This window comes from Cavia porcellus, unplaced genomic scaffold (genome assembly GCF_034190915.1).
Source record: "Cavia porcellus strain 051 isolate PalLab524CR breed Dunkin Hartley unplaced genomic scaffold, mCavPor4.1 scaffold_2, whole genome shotgun sequence".
Taxonomy (NCBI): Eukaryota; Metazoa; Chordata; class Mammalia; order Rodentia; family Caviidae; genus Cavia; species Cavia porcellus.
Genome location: NW_026947485.1, coordinates 74,713,954 through 74,726,378, shown reverse-complemented (window position 1 = coordinate 74,726,378; position 12,425 = coordinate 74,713,954). Strand labels below are relative to the sequence as shown.

The window sequence follows — 12,425 nt, the reverse complement described above, 5'->3', positions numbered from 1 at the left end:
TAAGGTTTCACTCAACATCAGTTTTGTGGTATCAAGCTGTCATCACATACTGGGCCAGGCAGGATAGCCCTGGAGTCCTTAGTAGATGGCCTGGGGCACATGTGGTTTCTATTTTAAAAATGACATGAGGACAGGTGTCCTATGCTGGGGGATTTTTGTTGCTCCAGGCCCAAATAGCTTGAGCTCAGAAAGGTAAACCTTTTGGCAACTGTGAAGACTAAAAGTTATTTAGTTGGTTCATTAAAGGAAAATGGAAAGCGTCTTTTTTAAAAAAAATCAAAATAAGCCAGGTGTGGTAGTGCCTGCCTGTAGTCCCAGCACTCAAGAGGCTGAAGCAGAAAGATTACAATGAGAGCTACCCAGGGAGACCCTATCTGAAAAAGACAGAGAGACAGACAGACAGAGAGACACAGAGAGACAGGAGAATGTGAACATCATTCATGATCTTTTTACTCTGCCTGTTTAGTAATTAGTAAACACCTAAGTAAACTGAAACCTAGGGATTTAGATTAATGACTTCAAGGTTTCTACCACTTTTTTCTATTTACTATATAGGGTATTGGCACCGAAAACCAAAAGAAAGACAATCTGTTTTGAATTAAGAACCCCACAAACCCAATGCAATAAGCAATGGTATATTTTTTTTTAAAAAAGGAAGGGAAACAAACTTAATTCTTCAAAGACATATTACAGATAAGTAAAAATACCAGTATTAATATATAAGTATATACATAGTGCGCAGATATATATATATAGATAGACAGAGAGATACCTATATATAGATATATATAGATGATATAACAGTAACATACATGCGCCTTGGGACAGAATTAAAACATGTTCCTTCATATTAATCTAAAATTCTATTACAATTTGAAATCACTGCAAGAAAACTTGCTTCCTCTCTTTCTTTTAAGACTTCAAGTATAAGAAGTGATCCAAGCAGGATCTAAATGTGGAAACTATCTGCTATATACCAATTAAAACAGACTGCCACAAATCACGAGTCCAGGTATTCTGATTTTTTATACAGGTCTCCACAACTCTGCAACTGTGTCAACTTTCTACCTGAGATGAGAGGAAAATGACAAAGTATGACAGTTTGTGAGTTTTTTGTGCATGTTCATATGGATGTTTCAACAAAAGCAAACTGGAAAACATCTCACAGCGATAACACTGGTCATAAAATCATCCTAGAGGAAGAGTCCTTCCTCCCCGTTTCTTGCCAACTAAACCAAGCCAAAACAAAAACACACAAAAAACAGATACTGCCCATTCCCACCCAAAATAAAAACACTCAGGGTGAAGCACCACTGGTGATAATCAGCATACGGAAGGGACAGAGAGGTAGCATTTCCTTGGTGACAGCTCCTGGCTGACTCAGATGATTTCAAACACGCCCTCTTCTGCAAAAGGCACTCACATTGTCTATTTATAAATCATATAGTGGGGTTCAAGCATCAGTTTCCTACAAATACAAAAGAGAGAAGCTGTGGAGCTAGTTTAAGAACAGAGTATAAGAAATACACATTGCAAATAAATGTGCACTTTTCTTTCCTTATTTAAAAGGACAATCAATAAAGTAGTTTAAAAATTTCACTGAAAAGTTTGGAATTCCAATAAAACTGTGAAGGAAAGCACTGTAAATCACAGACAGTGTCCAAAACACTGAGAGGCAGGAGCCAGGTTTCTGAGTGGCCAAAGTGAAGGATGGGGCGTGCACTGCATAAGAAAGACCAGCCACACACAGACTGTGTGAGGGAGAGGAGGAAGTGACATGGTGAAGAGGAGGAAGGGGGCATCTTCAGGATGCAGGTACAGGAAGGGAAGCCCCAGCACCCCAGGGAAGGACGGATAATGCCCCTTTGCTGCTGCAGTCATGGAGGCATTGCTCAAGCCATGGCCTCCCTCACCGGGAAACTACAGAGCTGATGGAATTGTAAGATGTGCCACTGTTGCAGCTTGAGGCATAGGCCTCCTGGCCACTGCCATCAAAGTTGATTTTGAACACAGAGGAGGCCTTCAGTAAAAAGTCGGCAGCATCCCGGCGCCCCAGCTCCCTCAGTTTAGACACAAGGACACCCACAGTGCTCTCTGGGTAGGAGGTCCATTCCTGCAGCAGCGCGTGCAAGGGGCTGGGGAGGAAGTCCCCAGGAGCCCCAGTGCTGCTGTTGTACTTGGCCACAAGGTCAGGGAGGCCCAAGTTCATGGCAAGAAGGCACCAGTCCTTCCCCATGGGGTCAGGTGGATCCAGCAGGCGACTCAGTTTCCTACGGGTCAGGAGGTTCAGGTCTGATGCATGGATGTCCATGCCCAGGCTGGCCTGGGAGTAGACATCATGACATCCAAAGCAGGTGATGCTGCTGAAGCTCTCTCTGTACCCACCCATAGTGTTGGTCAGGGAGCTCTCCCTCAGGGTCTGTGCTCGGAAGAAGTCCCGGGGATGGTAGACCATGATGGGCTCATGGTGCTCTCGAAGCTGCTGTGGGCTCAGGTAGTGCTTCACTGTCAGCAGCCCTGGTAACGTAGTGCTCATGACGTTCTCGATGGTGCTGCACACGGAGTCCAGCAGCAGGCAGCACTTGATCTTCTCGGTCTCCAGCCCACGCACCTGAACCTCAATGCCCTGGCCATGGTTGACAAGCAGCACTAACAGCTCAGCCCCACGGTTGGTGACCTTGCAGCCACTCACCCACAGGCGAATGTCAGCATCACCTTCGACACTCTGCTGGTGGATCCAGCGGCACAGGTTCACCTGCACCTTGTGAAAAATGCCACAAGGGAAAGGAGTGAGATGCTCTACAGGGACAATGCGCACTCCGCCATACACCATGATGTCATCCTCTTCCTCAGCCCAGGAGCGCTGTAGGTTGTCAGTCTTGATCAGGGCAGGGACATCCACCATGGTCCCACTGCTCAAGTCCCGTGCACAGATGTCCATGGCGTCCAGAATCTGCAGCAACTCCTCCACATCACTATCAGGCACCAGGCGCTGAATGTCCTCCATGGTGTAGCGGCCCCGGTAATGGTGCAAGGCACGGGGTGTCTCTACTGAGAGCAGCTTTCCCAGAACATTAGTGCAGAGCCAACGAGGGTCCAGGAGCAGTACATCCTGTACCGTTTCACTCTGCATGATGTTAATCTGCCAGAGGGAATGACACAAGGTCACAGTAAGAGTGGAATCCATGCCATGAGGATCCATCACCCAGAGCATACGAGGGCCCAAGCCCAGCAACAAATCGTAAGCAGGCATCATTAGAAATGACCCAGGACCCTTACATGGATCACCTCTAAACTAAGCACAGATCCTCAAATAGCAGCCTGAAAATAGCAAAAAGTGATTCTGAGGAGTAACTACCATTGAATGTCAGAAAGCCCACCACAATGGAAGATATACACACACAAAAGACAAGTACAAGAAGAGCAAAAAGAAAAAGAGCAAGAAGAGGTATGGAAAACAAATGCAACAATCCTGAATCCTGAATCCCAAAATAAATACACAAATGAATAAAAATGCTACAAAAGAAGTTATGAGAACAAGCAAAAATCTCTTGTACGAGGACTATTTTTTCAGGTACAGTACTGTATCGATGCTATTGTTTCTGAAATACAATTATCTATCACACCGGGTCATGTAAGACAATGTCCTCCTCTTTGGAAATACCGTTAAAGTATTAAGAGCTAGAATGCGAGGCTGTCTGAAAAATAAATCAGTGAATGAATAGGAAAGAAACCTAAAAGCAAGTGTTGCAAAATCCAAATAATCAACTTTAAAGACAGAGTATATTTGAGTTCATAACATCCTTGGAACTTCTGTAAAGACTTGAATTTTTTAACAAAATGTATGTCACATAATATGTATTTATGTAAATTTAAATACATTTCTGATAGAACTGTGGGGACCGGCGGCGGCTGAAAAGATATGAAATATATGAAATATAAATGACCTTTATATTGAGAATGCGGGGAGAGACCTCCCGACACCCTGGGGTGCGGCATCTCTCCCCGGGGTCAGCGATGTCTCCATGGAACACGTGGAGTGCAGGCATATAAGTAGCCTAGGTTTGGGGTGGAACCTAAAGGGCATTAGTGATGCACAGGTAGCCCATTGGCACTCGTTTGGTGCCAGAGGTAAATTCCTAGGGGTGGGGAAGATGGAGCTCCTTTTTACCAGCTCCATCTTCCACACCCTTAGGAACTTACCTGTGACTGTATCTTCCCCATCCCTAGGAATTTACCTTTGGCGCCAAACGAGTGCCAATGGGCTACCTGTGCATCACTAATGCCCCTTAGGTTCCACCCCAAACCGACGCTGCTTATATGCCTGCACTCCACGTGTTCCACGGAGAGATCGCCGACCGGGGGGGGGGGGGGGGATGCCGCGCCCCAGGGTGTTGGGGGTCTATCCCTGCATTCTTAAAATAAAGGTCACTTATATTTCATACTTCTTATCTTTTCAGCTGCCGCTGGTCCCCACAATTCTATCAATTTCCATACAAAAAGGTCTGGAAAGATGTGCCCTCTTGAAGACAGTTCACCCCAGAAAAAGGAGAGAAATCAGAAGTGGTGACTAGAGGGCACTTCAGCTCTACAGGTCATGTTTATTTCATTAAAAAACAAAAAGACACAAAGTTAGAAAAAAAAAGTAACAAGAAACAGAACTCCTTTTAGGGAACAGTTATTTTTCCTTTGCCTCCTCCCTGCCCTGGGCTAGTTCTATAAAAATGACTTGTTCCTCACAGGCAGCACACCGGTGGACCACCACACTGCTCTTCTTCCCAGCTAGACTTTTCTGACTCATGCTCTATATGGCTTTGTTGTATTTGACTCTTAGACTGCAAATTCCTGAAGGGCACAGTTCACATCTATGTGGTTCCTGACAGAGCACTTTGTAGATCACCATTCACACTGAGTCCTGCTGTCACCTCAGGGTCATAGGAGACACAGACTGACTCATGGTCTTGGGAGAGATCAGGCAGATGAGCAGGTTACCATGTGCCCTGTGGGATCCTGAACCAGAAGACAAGTGAGGGGAATACATGCATACGGTATGCAGAGCACTTCCCAGAAGGCAGCAACAGAAATGAAGGAGGCTGGAGTCAGTAAAGTGAGGCTGTGCCACTGGGCCTTCCCTTCTCTTTTCCTCTTTTAAGTGTTCGTTTACTTAAGAAAGATATGATATCAAATTAACGATTCATGTGCTGGATCTAGGAATTGCTGGTAAAATAAAAGACTATTATACCAAAGGAACAAGTTAAAGTATTTTATATCCAGCCATGTCTTATAATTTAGGCTTGACTTCAACTGTCTCTTTCCGCATCATCCCTTTACAGTACTGCTGGGGAATCAGCAGATTTGCTTATTGTTTATTGGATATTTTAAAGGCCAATTAAATCACCACTTGTGGCTCTTCTCGGTCACTGGCTTCCAGATTCAGTATTAGTTTCAAAATATATGGCTCACATGAATATGTCTACGACGTGGCAGCTTGAGCCTCTGGATTCAATATTCTCCTTCCAGTTCTTAATATTCGTAAGGGGTGCTCTTGGCACAGTCTGGCCTATGTTGCCCCTAATTTCACAGGATGGAGAAATGTGAAGCTATGCGCCTTCTGGGGGATGAGGACATGCAGCCAATGCCAGTGCTGAATGTTACACAACCAAAAGTAAAAAGTCCTATTTTCTGTCATCCTGAGAAGGCATCTGGGGTTTTAAGTGTGTTTAGGGTTACGATCAGTCTGCGCTCTGCACACTTTCTCTCTTCTTAGTGTCTCCAGAATGGTCTGCCTGAGGATAACTCATCACCTTTTCTCAATTTTTTGTTGACCAAGAAGTCATCTTGGAGTTAGATCCTCCTGACCTGACCACAGAGGACCACAAGCCTGGGCCTACCAGGAAGAGCTGGAAACTATCACATCTGCAAAGGTAAGGGGACAGTCACCCAGGCCAGTGACTCTGTGCCCCTAACTAACAGGAACTGGAGGACAAGAGCAAAATGGAGAAAGCTGAACAGCAGTGCTCAGATGAGGGAGAGGCAGAGAGCTGCAGGTTCGGGAACTACCTGAGACAGTAACAGCTGCACACCTGGAAATACTGTGAGAGATGAGGCTCTGTCTGCTCTGCAGCCTCAGGCTCAGTCCCCCTCAAGGCCCTGGACTTGGAGCACATCAAGTCCCTGCTACACCACGCCCCACGGCCCAACCACACAGGGAACATACCTCGCCTATGCTGTGGAGCTGCTGTGCGATGCGCCTGAGGTCCTCCTCGCTGGCCAGGGGGTTCAGTTGGTCTTGCACATCATATACAAACTGCTGCAGGGACATTAGCTGATTGGGCCCATTGAGCTTCCTCCAGGATGGCAGTATGGAAATGATTTTCTCGCACAGGTGAGTCATGGGGGGGCAGCCCTAGAGCATGCAGTGGGGTACAGTGAGTGCCGGGCCCAGTGCATACAACACCATGCATTCATGACCCCAGTGAGATGGCACTTTGCTGGCGAGTGCTGGGGCAGTTGTTGCCTTGGTGACATCTTTGGGGAGAATCTGTTTATCAAATGTACAGCTCTGGACAAGCTTTTGAGCTCTGCCTGTCTCGATAAACAGATGGTAAGTCTTCAGAGTTATGATTTGGAATTTTTGAAATTTTGTAATTCATCACATTTTTGCTCAGTTCTTCCCTCCCCCTGTCTTTGCTTGCTCACCCCCTCCCTTACACCCCATAGGACATGTTCCACTGTTCCACTCTGGCAATGGGTACTCGAGGAACAGAGAACAGAGAATGAATATCATTGTCAACAGTATTGCGGAATTTTAACCAGTAAATTCAGTGTTCATGGGGATTGTTATTGAGCTGTTATTTTGAATAGACCAATTCTTGGTAAATTCTTAGGCATCTGAGATGTTTACTTGGGGGGCTCCTTTTCCAATCAAGTTTCATGTTACCTAAATTCCAATCCCTAATTGGTATAAAATTCTCAGCATCTGAGACGTTTATTTGGGGGGCTCCACTTGCTAGTCCTCAGTAGTTGGTGGGGGGTTGTACCATACCCAGCTCAAGATCTTCCCCGGCTCTATGCTGCCTGAGGAAGGAGGTTTTATGCAAACATGGGATGGTAAGCCACCTGCTCTGGGGGCTCTGGTTCCCCAAGGCCTGCCAGATTGCTCCTATCTGCAGAAGTGCCTACTTGGGTATATGGATCACATTTCTGTGCAAGAGGAAAGGGTTTCCTGAGTGCAGGTGTGGAGCCAAAGCCTGGTGTTGGGTGGAAACCAAACCCCAGGTACCTCTGCGGGACAGCAGAGGTGTCACAGCCTACTCTAGTCAGAGTTGGGCTTGTGTGGCGAGAACATTCCTAAGAGCAGTGCAGCATCTTCCCCTTATTTTAGCATGTTTTTTCTGTTTCTTACCATTTTTACAAAGCTTTTTAATTACGAATAAGCAATCCTTTATGTGTCAAATGCACTGATAATTTCCCCTAGTTTATTTTCCTTTTTAATTTTAATTTTCCTTAGTCTATTTTCCTTTTTAATTTTATCAATCTTTACTGCCAGAGATTTGGTTTTAAATGTGCTATGAAAGTAAGCAGACTTTCTTTGAAGACTGATAGATTTTTGTAAACTTTCTTTAAAAGTTTGTTTCATGTCTAAATTATTTTAAAAATACATTTTCCAAATTACTATTTGAGATATTTATTGTTTTATAGTTAACCATTCAATAGTTTTAATCCATAAATGTTCAGGTAATATGGAAAGTTATGATAATCAGGTTTACTTTATTACAGCCAAATAACCAGCTGTGCCTAATTATTAGGCAAATACTGCCCTCATTAAATTAAACACTGTTTTTTTATTAAATTTGTTAATGATTGTGACTTATATTGACACAGTCTTACTTTAACTTTCCTGACCACAAACTCTTATCATATATTTTACTTCTTCTTCTAGTGAAATTTTAAGATTAAAACTCCCAACCATCCTCTCCGCCAGATGCTAATTGGAACCGTAGAAAATTTATTTAGCTTGGGAAAATGAAGCATTTTTTTTAATGTCTTACCTCTGGCAAGAACACAGCCTTATTCCATTTTTTCTGATCTATAGTTTTACATCATTTAATAGATTTTGTTAGTGTTGTCCAACTTTTCTGAATTTCCTAAAATGATCCTTTGACAAATTTTATGACTTTTTTTCTGAGTTTTCTTGCATTCCACGATAAAGCACTTTACAATTCCTTTTGCAATTTGTAAAAAGAAAATTTGCATTTAAACCATGTAAAGCTGTAAGAACTGCAGGCACTCTGATTTGGTCCACCTGGCCCTATTTCTTATTTCTCTCCTGTCCTGCCTCAATGCAGAGTAATATGCTAATAGCACATTCATGTGGTCCCTTAGTCCTGGGTCCTACTGTGAAGGCATCCCCTGAAAACCAAACCTAATAAAGAGGACAGAGCAGAGAGGCCAGTTCCAGGGTCACTGCTGATGACAGCAAAGGTTAGATCCAGGGCCCTGCAGGGTAGACTCACCGAGACTATTTGACTCCGAATTTCTTGGAGGTGATTCCGAAGTACCTTCATGTCCTTAGACCCAGAAGCTCCAGCATCCAGCACAAACAACTTATTTGAAATGTGGAGATCATTCCCAAATCTAGGGCAAGAGCAAGAGCTACATCAGCCCTGAGTCAACTTCCTCAGGTCTTTCCAAGCAGGGTCCAAGGCTCCTACCACACTGGAGCACCTTGCAGCATCTCTGGCTTTTCTGTTTGGTGGACTCTGCTTAGTCACTCTTAAGTGTATAGTTTGGGGATATAAGCATGCACTCTCACTCATACTAACAGGACCACTGGCTTTCCAACCAGCAGCAGGAATATACTATGGAAACACATCAGTGCCTCCTGAGCAGGAAAGGTGAGGCCCATATGTTCATCTTACAAGTGACACTGCTGAAGTGGAGGGACTAAAGACAGACAGAGTACTAAAGATACACCATTCACATGAAAATGTTCACAGAAGACTCATTTTCACATCGGGAAGAAAGAAGGCAGCTGTCTCAAACGGATAATTCAAGAGTCAAGTTACTAACACCCAGTTCACTGGTTTTTAATGGAGAATGCTTGATTCAGATGTGGTTTATCTCCCAAGGGCTCATGTGTTTCAGGTTAACTTCCCAGTGTGCACCACTGTGGAACACTGAAGAGGTGGGACCTAACAGGTGATTAAAGTCATCGGGTACTACTCTCCAAAGGAACCAGTGTAGTGCCCCTGGGATTCCAGTTAGCCCTCACAGAGTGCTACAAAAAGAAAGCGATATTTCCGGGCCTGTTTGGCTTCCTTTCACAGGTAATCGTACTATGTTGCTTTCTGCCACAATGTGATGAAGCCAAAGAGGTCTTCACCAGAGCTGCGGACACGCTGTTGGGATTTTCTGCCTCCAAAACAGTGAACTAAATCAACTCTTTCTTTGTAAATAACTTACTTACAGTTTACTTACAGGTAAATCACTGTACCAATGGAAAGAAGGAGTGTTACAGTTTCAGAGTAAAATTTTTGTTATCTAAGTAAATATTTTACATCTGACCTTTTGCACACTTAAATTTTGTAAGTAAAAGAAAAAAGTTTAATGCTTGACATTAAATGTACTCTGATCTATTTTATTCTCTTCAGTTCCATTTCATCTCATTCTATCTCACTGTAGGGAGAATTAATCACTAGCTCCCATCATGGCCTACTAGTAGGTTGCAACGTGTATGTTAAGAAACACTGATTAGTGCTATGGTGATAATCAGGAAAAGAACTGAAAGCCAAAGCAGCCACTGGAAATATCCTCTTAACAGCGGTGTCAGGAGGAAGAAAACAGTAGCAGGGTTTCTGATTTGTATCACGCGTGCTTCCTCTCTTTAATTGTTATATGTGTACTCATTCTTTGAAAAGATGAAAAATAAAAAAGACCAATCATGGAAGAAAGGCCTTTCATTCTTCAGTTAGGTCACATGCTTCCATCTGTATTTCCTCACCCACCCCCTAAATCCAGTTCCCTAGGATAGGAGGCTCCCCCAGGCTGTCCTCACCTGTTCCTGATTTCCTTCAGTAATGACATGTCTTTGTCATATCCAAACTCGCCTCCAGCTGGACGAGGGACATTCATGATGTCAGCATGGGTGGCTACCAGGACCACTCGGAGTGGGTTCTTCAGCTTACCACCAAAGGCTGGGGACACAGACAGAACTGTCAGGAATCAGGCTCCCCACCGGGATGACTCTCCAGCCCAAGTGAAGGACACATTGGCCTCATGGCTGGACCATCTTCAGGGGATGTGCTGCCTACCTGCAGACTCAATGCCCTATGCCTGCTGCAAGGTACAACTCCCTAAAAGGCCCCGGACCTGGTGAAACAACAAGGGAGCCCATTCTGGGCCATAAGGAGAGTTCTTAGCAGTGGTCCACTAGTGACTTCAGCACATGTCAGCATCTCAGGGCTCTGTACAAACATGTCCTCCTACATGAGGCAGATTTAACCACCCTCAAGGAAGCTGCTCTTTTCAGGCTCAAAGAAAGCCCTCTTCATGCAGCCAAGTGGTCCAAAGAGACACTGCCTGAGACTCACAGATAGCAGCTTTCACTAACTGGAATGCTTAAAAAGAGAAAGTAACAAAGGAGAAAAATCAATATGGCAACATGTTGAGGGATATTAAATGTAATTTATTATTCTATACTTTTCTGGGGAAAAACTTGGTTCCTGAATGCTGTATTTCCCCACAGAAGGCTATGTATCTTATTCTACAGAAACAGAAGTCCTCTCCATGTTCTGCTGTTCTCTAGGAATACCTAGGTGCCACAGTCAGACTATTGGGCTGCTTTCCTCCAGGGATTGAAGGATTAGCAGAATGCACAGCTCATTCTACTGGTGAATCATGGGTCTTTTCAAGCCGGAGCTCTTGAAGGAAGATTCCACTATGTATACAGCAAAAACCATACCTCTAAAGTATAGAAAGAAGTGAAAAACAGCTTCCAACAAATATATTGGAATTGGTCTTTGAGACAGAAATACATGGTCACGGAACAAAACCTCCCTGCAGAACAGTGCCCACCTGAGCCACAGAGTGGAACCTGCCAGTGAGGAAATGCAAGGATGGAAACAGCAGCTCCAAGACCCAAGCTGCAGCATCTGGGTAGGCTGTGGCCAAGCATGAAACAGGCAGCAGCAGCAGAACAAAGAGCAAGAGCACTGATGCCCTGGAGGCTCAACTCACCTATGGGTTCCTCCACCGGGACTAGAGACTTCAGGAAACTGAGCCAGAAAATCACTTGGTTCAGCTGAATCTCATAGGGTTCTTCTAAACTGAACACAATGATGTGGATTGATGTAGGATCATTTACAGCAAAATAATCATAGCAGCAGAAGTACACAGGATTTCCGGAGAACTCCCACACACTGAAATCGCCAATTCCTACAGAAAAAGAAAAATAAAGATCACCATCCTGAAACACCACCACCAAACTCAGCACTTTTTCTTAGTGTGCTAGGGATTCTGCATAGGGCTGGTGATACTAATGGCATTTCTGCATGTATGCACAACACAAATTGAAGGTTGGATTCACATGTGTAACAATTGTGTGGCTAGCACTGTGAAATGGAACATTTAAAGTTAGGTGTATTTTTTGTAATTTGTTTTCTAGAGACAAGCGGCTCTTTGAGGCCTAAGGTATAAGACCTTTTCCCACCTCTCTTTAGCCCAGATAAATGAAAAGAATATGTAGATGCTGACATCAGGAAGCCTGCAGCTCAGTTTTTTTTTTTTCTTCATTCTTATTTTTTCTACAGGAAAGGAGACAATTAACTGAAGATGGCTAAAAGTGATAAAGTGTGGAGATATGCTTTATTCCTCTATTTTTCCTCTATTCTGCTTATTATTAAAACAAGACAAAACAAAGCAGTTCTTACCTACCTGTAAATGGTCAGACAGTGATTCAGGCAAATAGGCCCTTCCCTGTTTTTGGAATTTTAAGTAAATCTTTTTTTAAAAAATTAATTTGGTTAGTGACAAGCAGATGTACCTGAGCACATGAGCCCAAATGGGCTCTAATAGTTCTAGCAGCCCAGATGGGACATAACTCCATTCCTGAGTGCCTTTTTATCCTGATAGTCAATTTACAAGGAGTGACGCTGTGGCTAGCTAAACCCATGGTCAGCACCCAGTGATCTTCTAGCAGCTGCTGGGGGCACTTTCACAACTGGGTATCTCCCTCTTCTTCATTAGACACTTACAAACACTTTTGTTGATTTCAGGAGGTTTCTGACAAGGTCCACCTGGTTTCTGATTAAAGAGCACACTCCAGAGATCTACTGTCCTCACAACTGCCATTTGTGGACATTCATACCTACAGTAAATAATTCTGGGCTTCTGACTTAGGTAAAATATTCACAGATTAAAAAATT

General features: G+C 43.9%; 1 protein-coding gene across 2 annotated transcripts in view; it reads right to left on the bottom strand.

Moving 5' to 3' along the window:
- Nucleotides 1-619: 619 nt before the first annotated feature.
- Dapk1 (death associated protein kinase 1) overlaps nucleotides 620-12,425 on the bottom strand; it is a 177,961-nt gene continuing 166,155 nt past the window's right edge. For both annotated transcript variants that reach the window (XM_003475059.5, XM_013158313.3), the window contains exons 21-25: nucleotides 11,239-11,436; nucleotides 10,058-10,196; nucleotides 8,517-8,637; nucleotides 6,218-6,406; nucleotides 620-3,142 (exon numbers count right to left, since the gene is read on the bottom strand). In XM_003475059.5, the coding sequence (XP_003475107.1) occupies nucleotides 1,910-3,142; nucleotides 6,218-6,406; nucleotides 8,517-8,637; nucleotides 10,058-10,196; nucleotides 11,239-11,436 (1,880 nt within the window). In that variant the 3' untranslated portion in view covers nucleotides 620-1,909. The remainder of the gene's footprint in view (nucleotides 3,143-6,217; nucleotides 6,407-8,516; nucleotides 8,638-10,057; nucleotides 10,197-11,238; nucleotides 11,437-12,425) is intronic.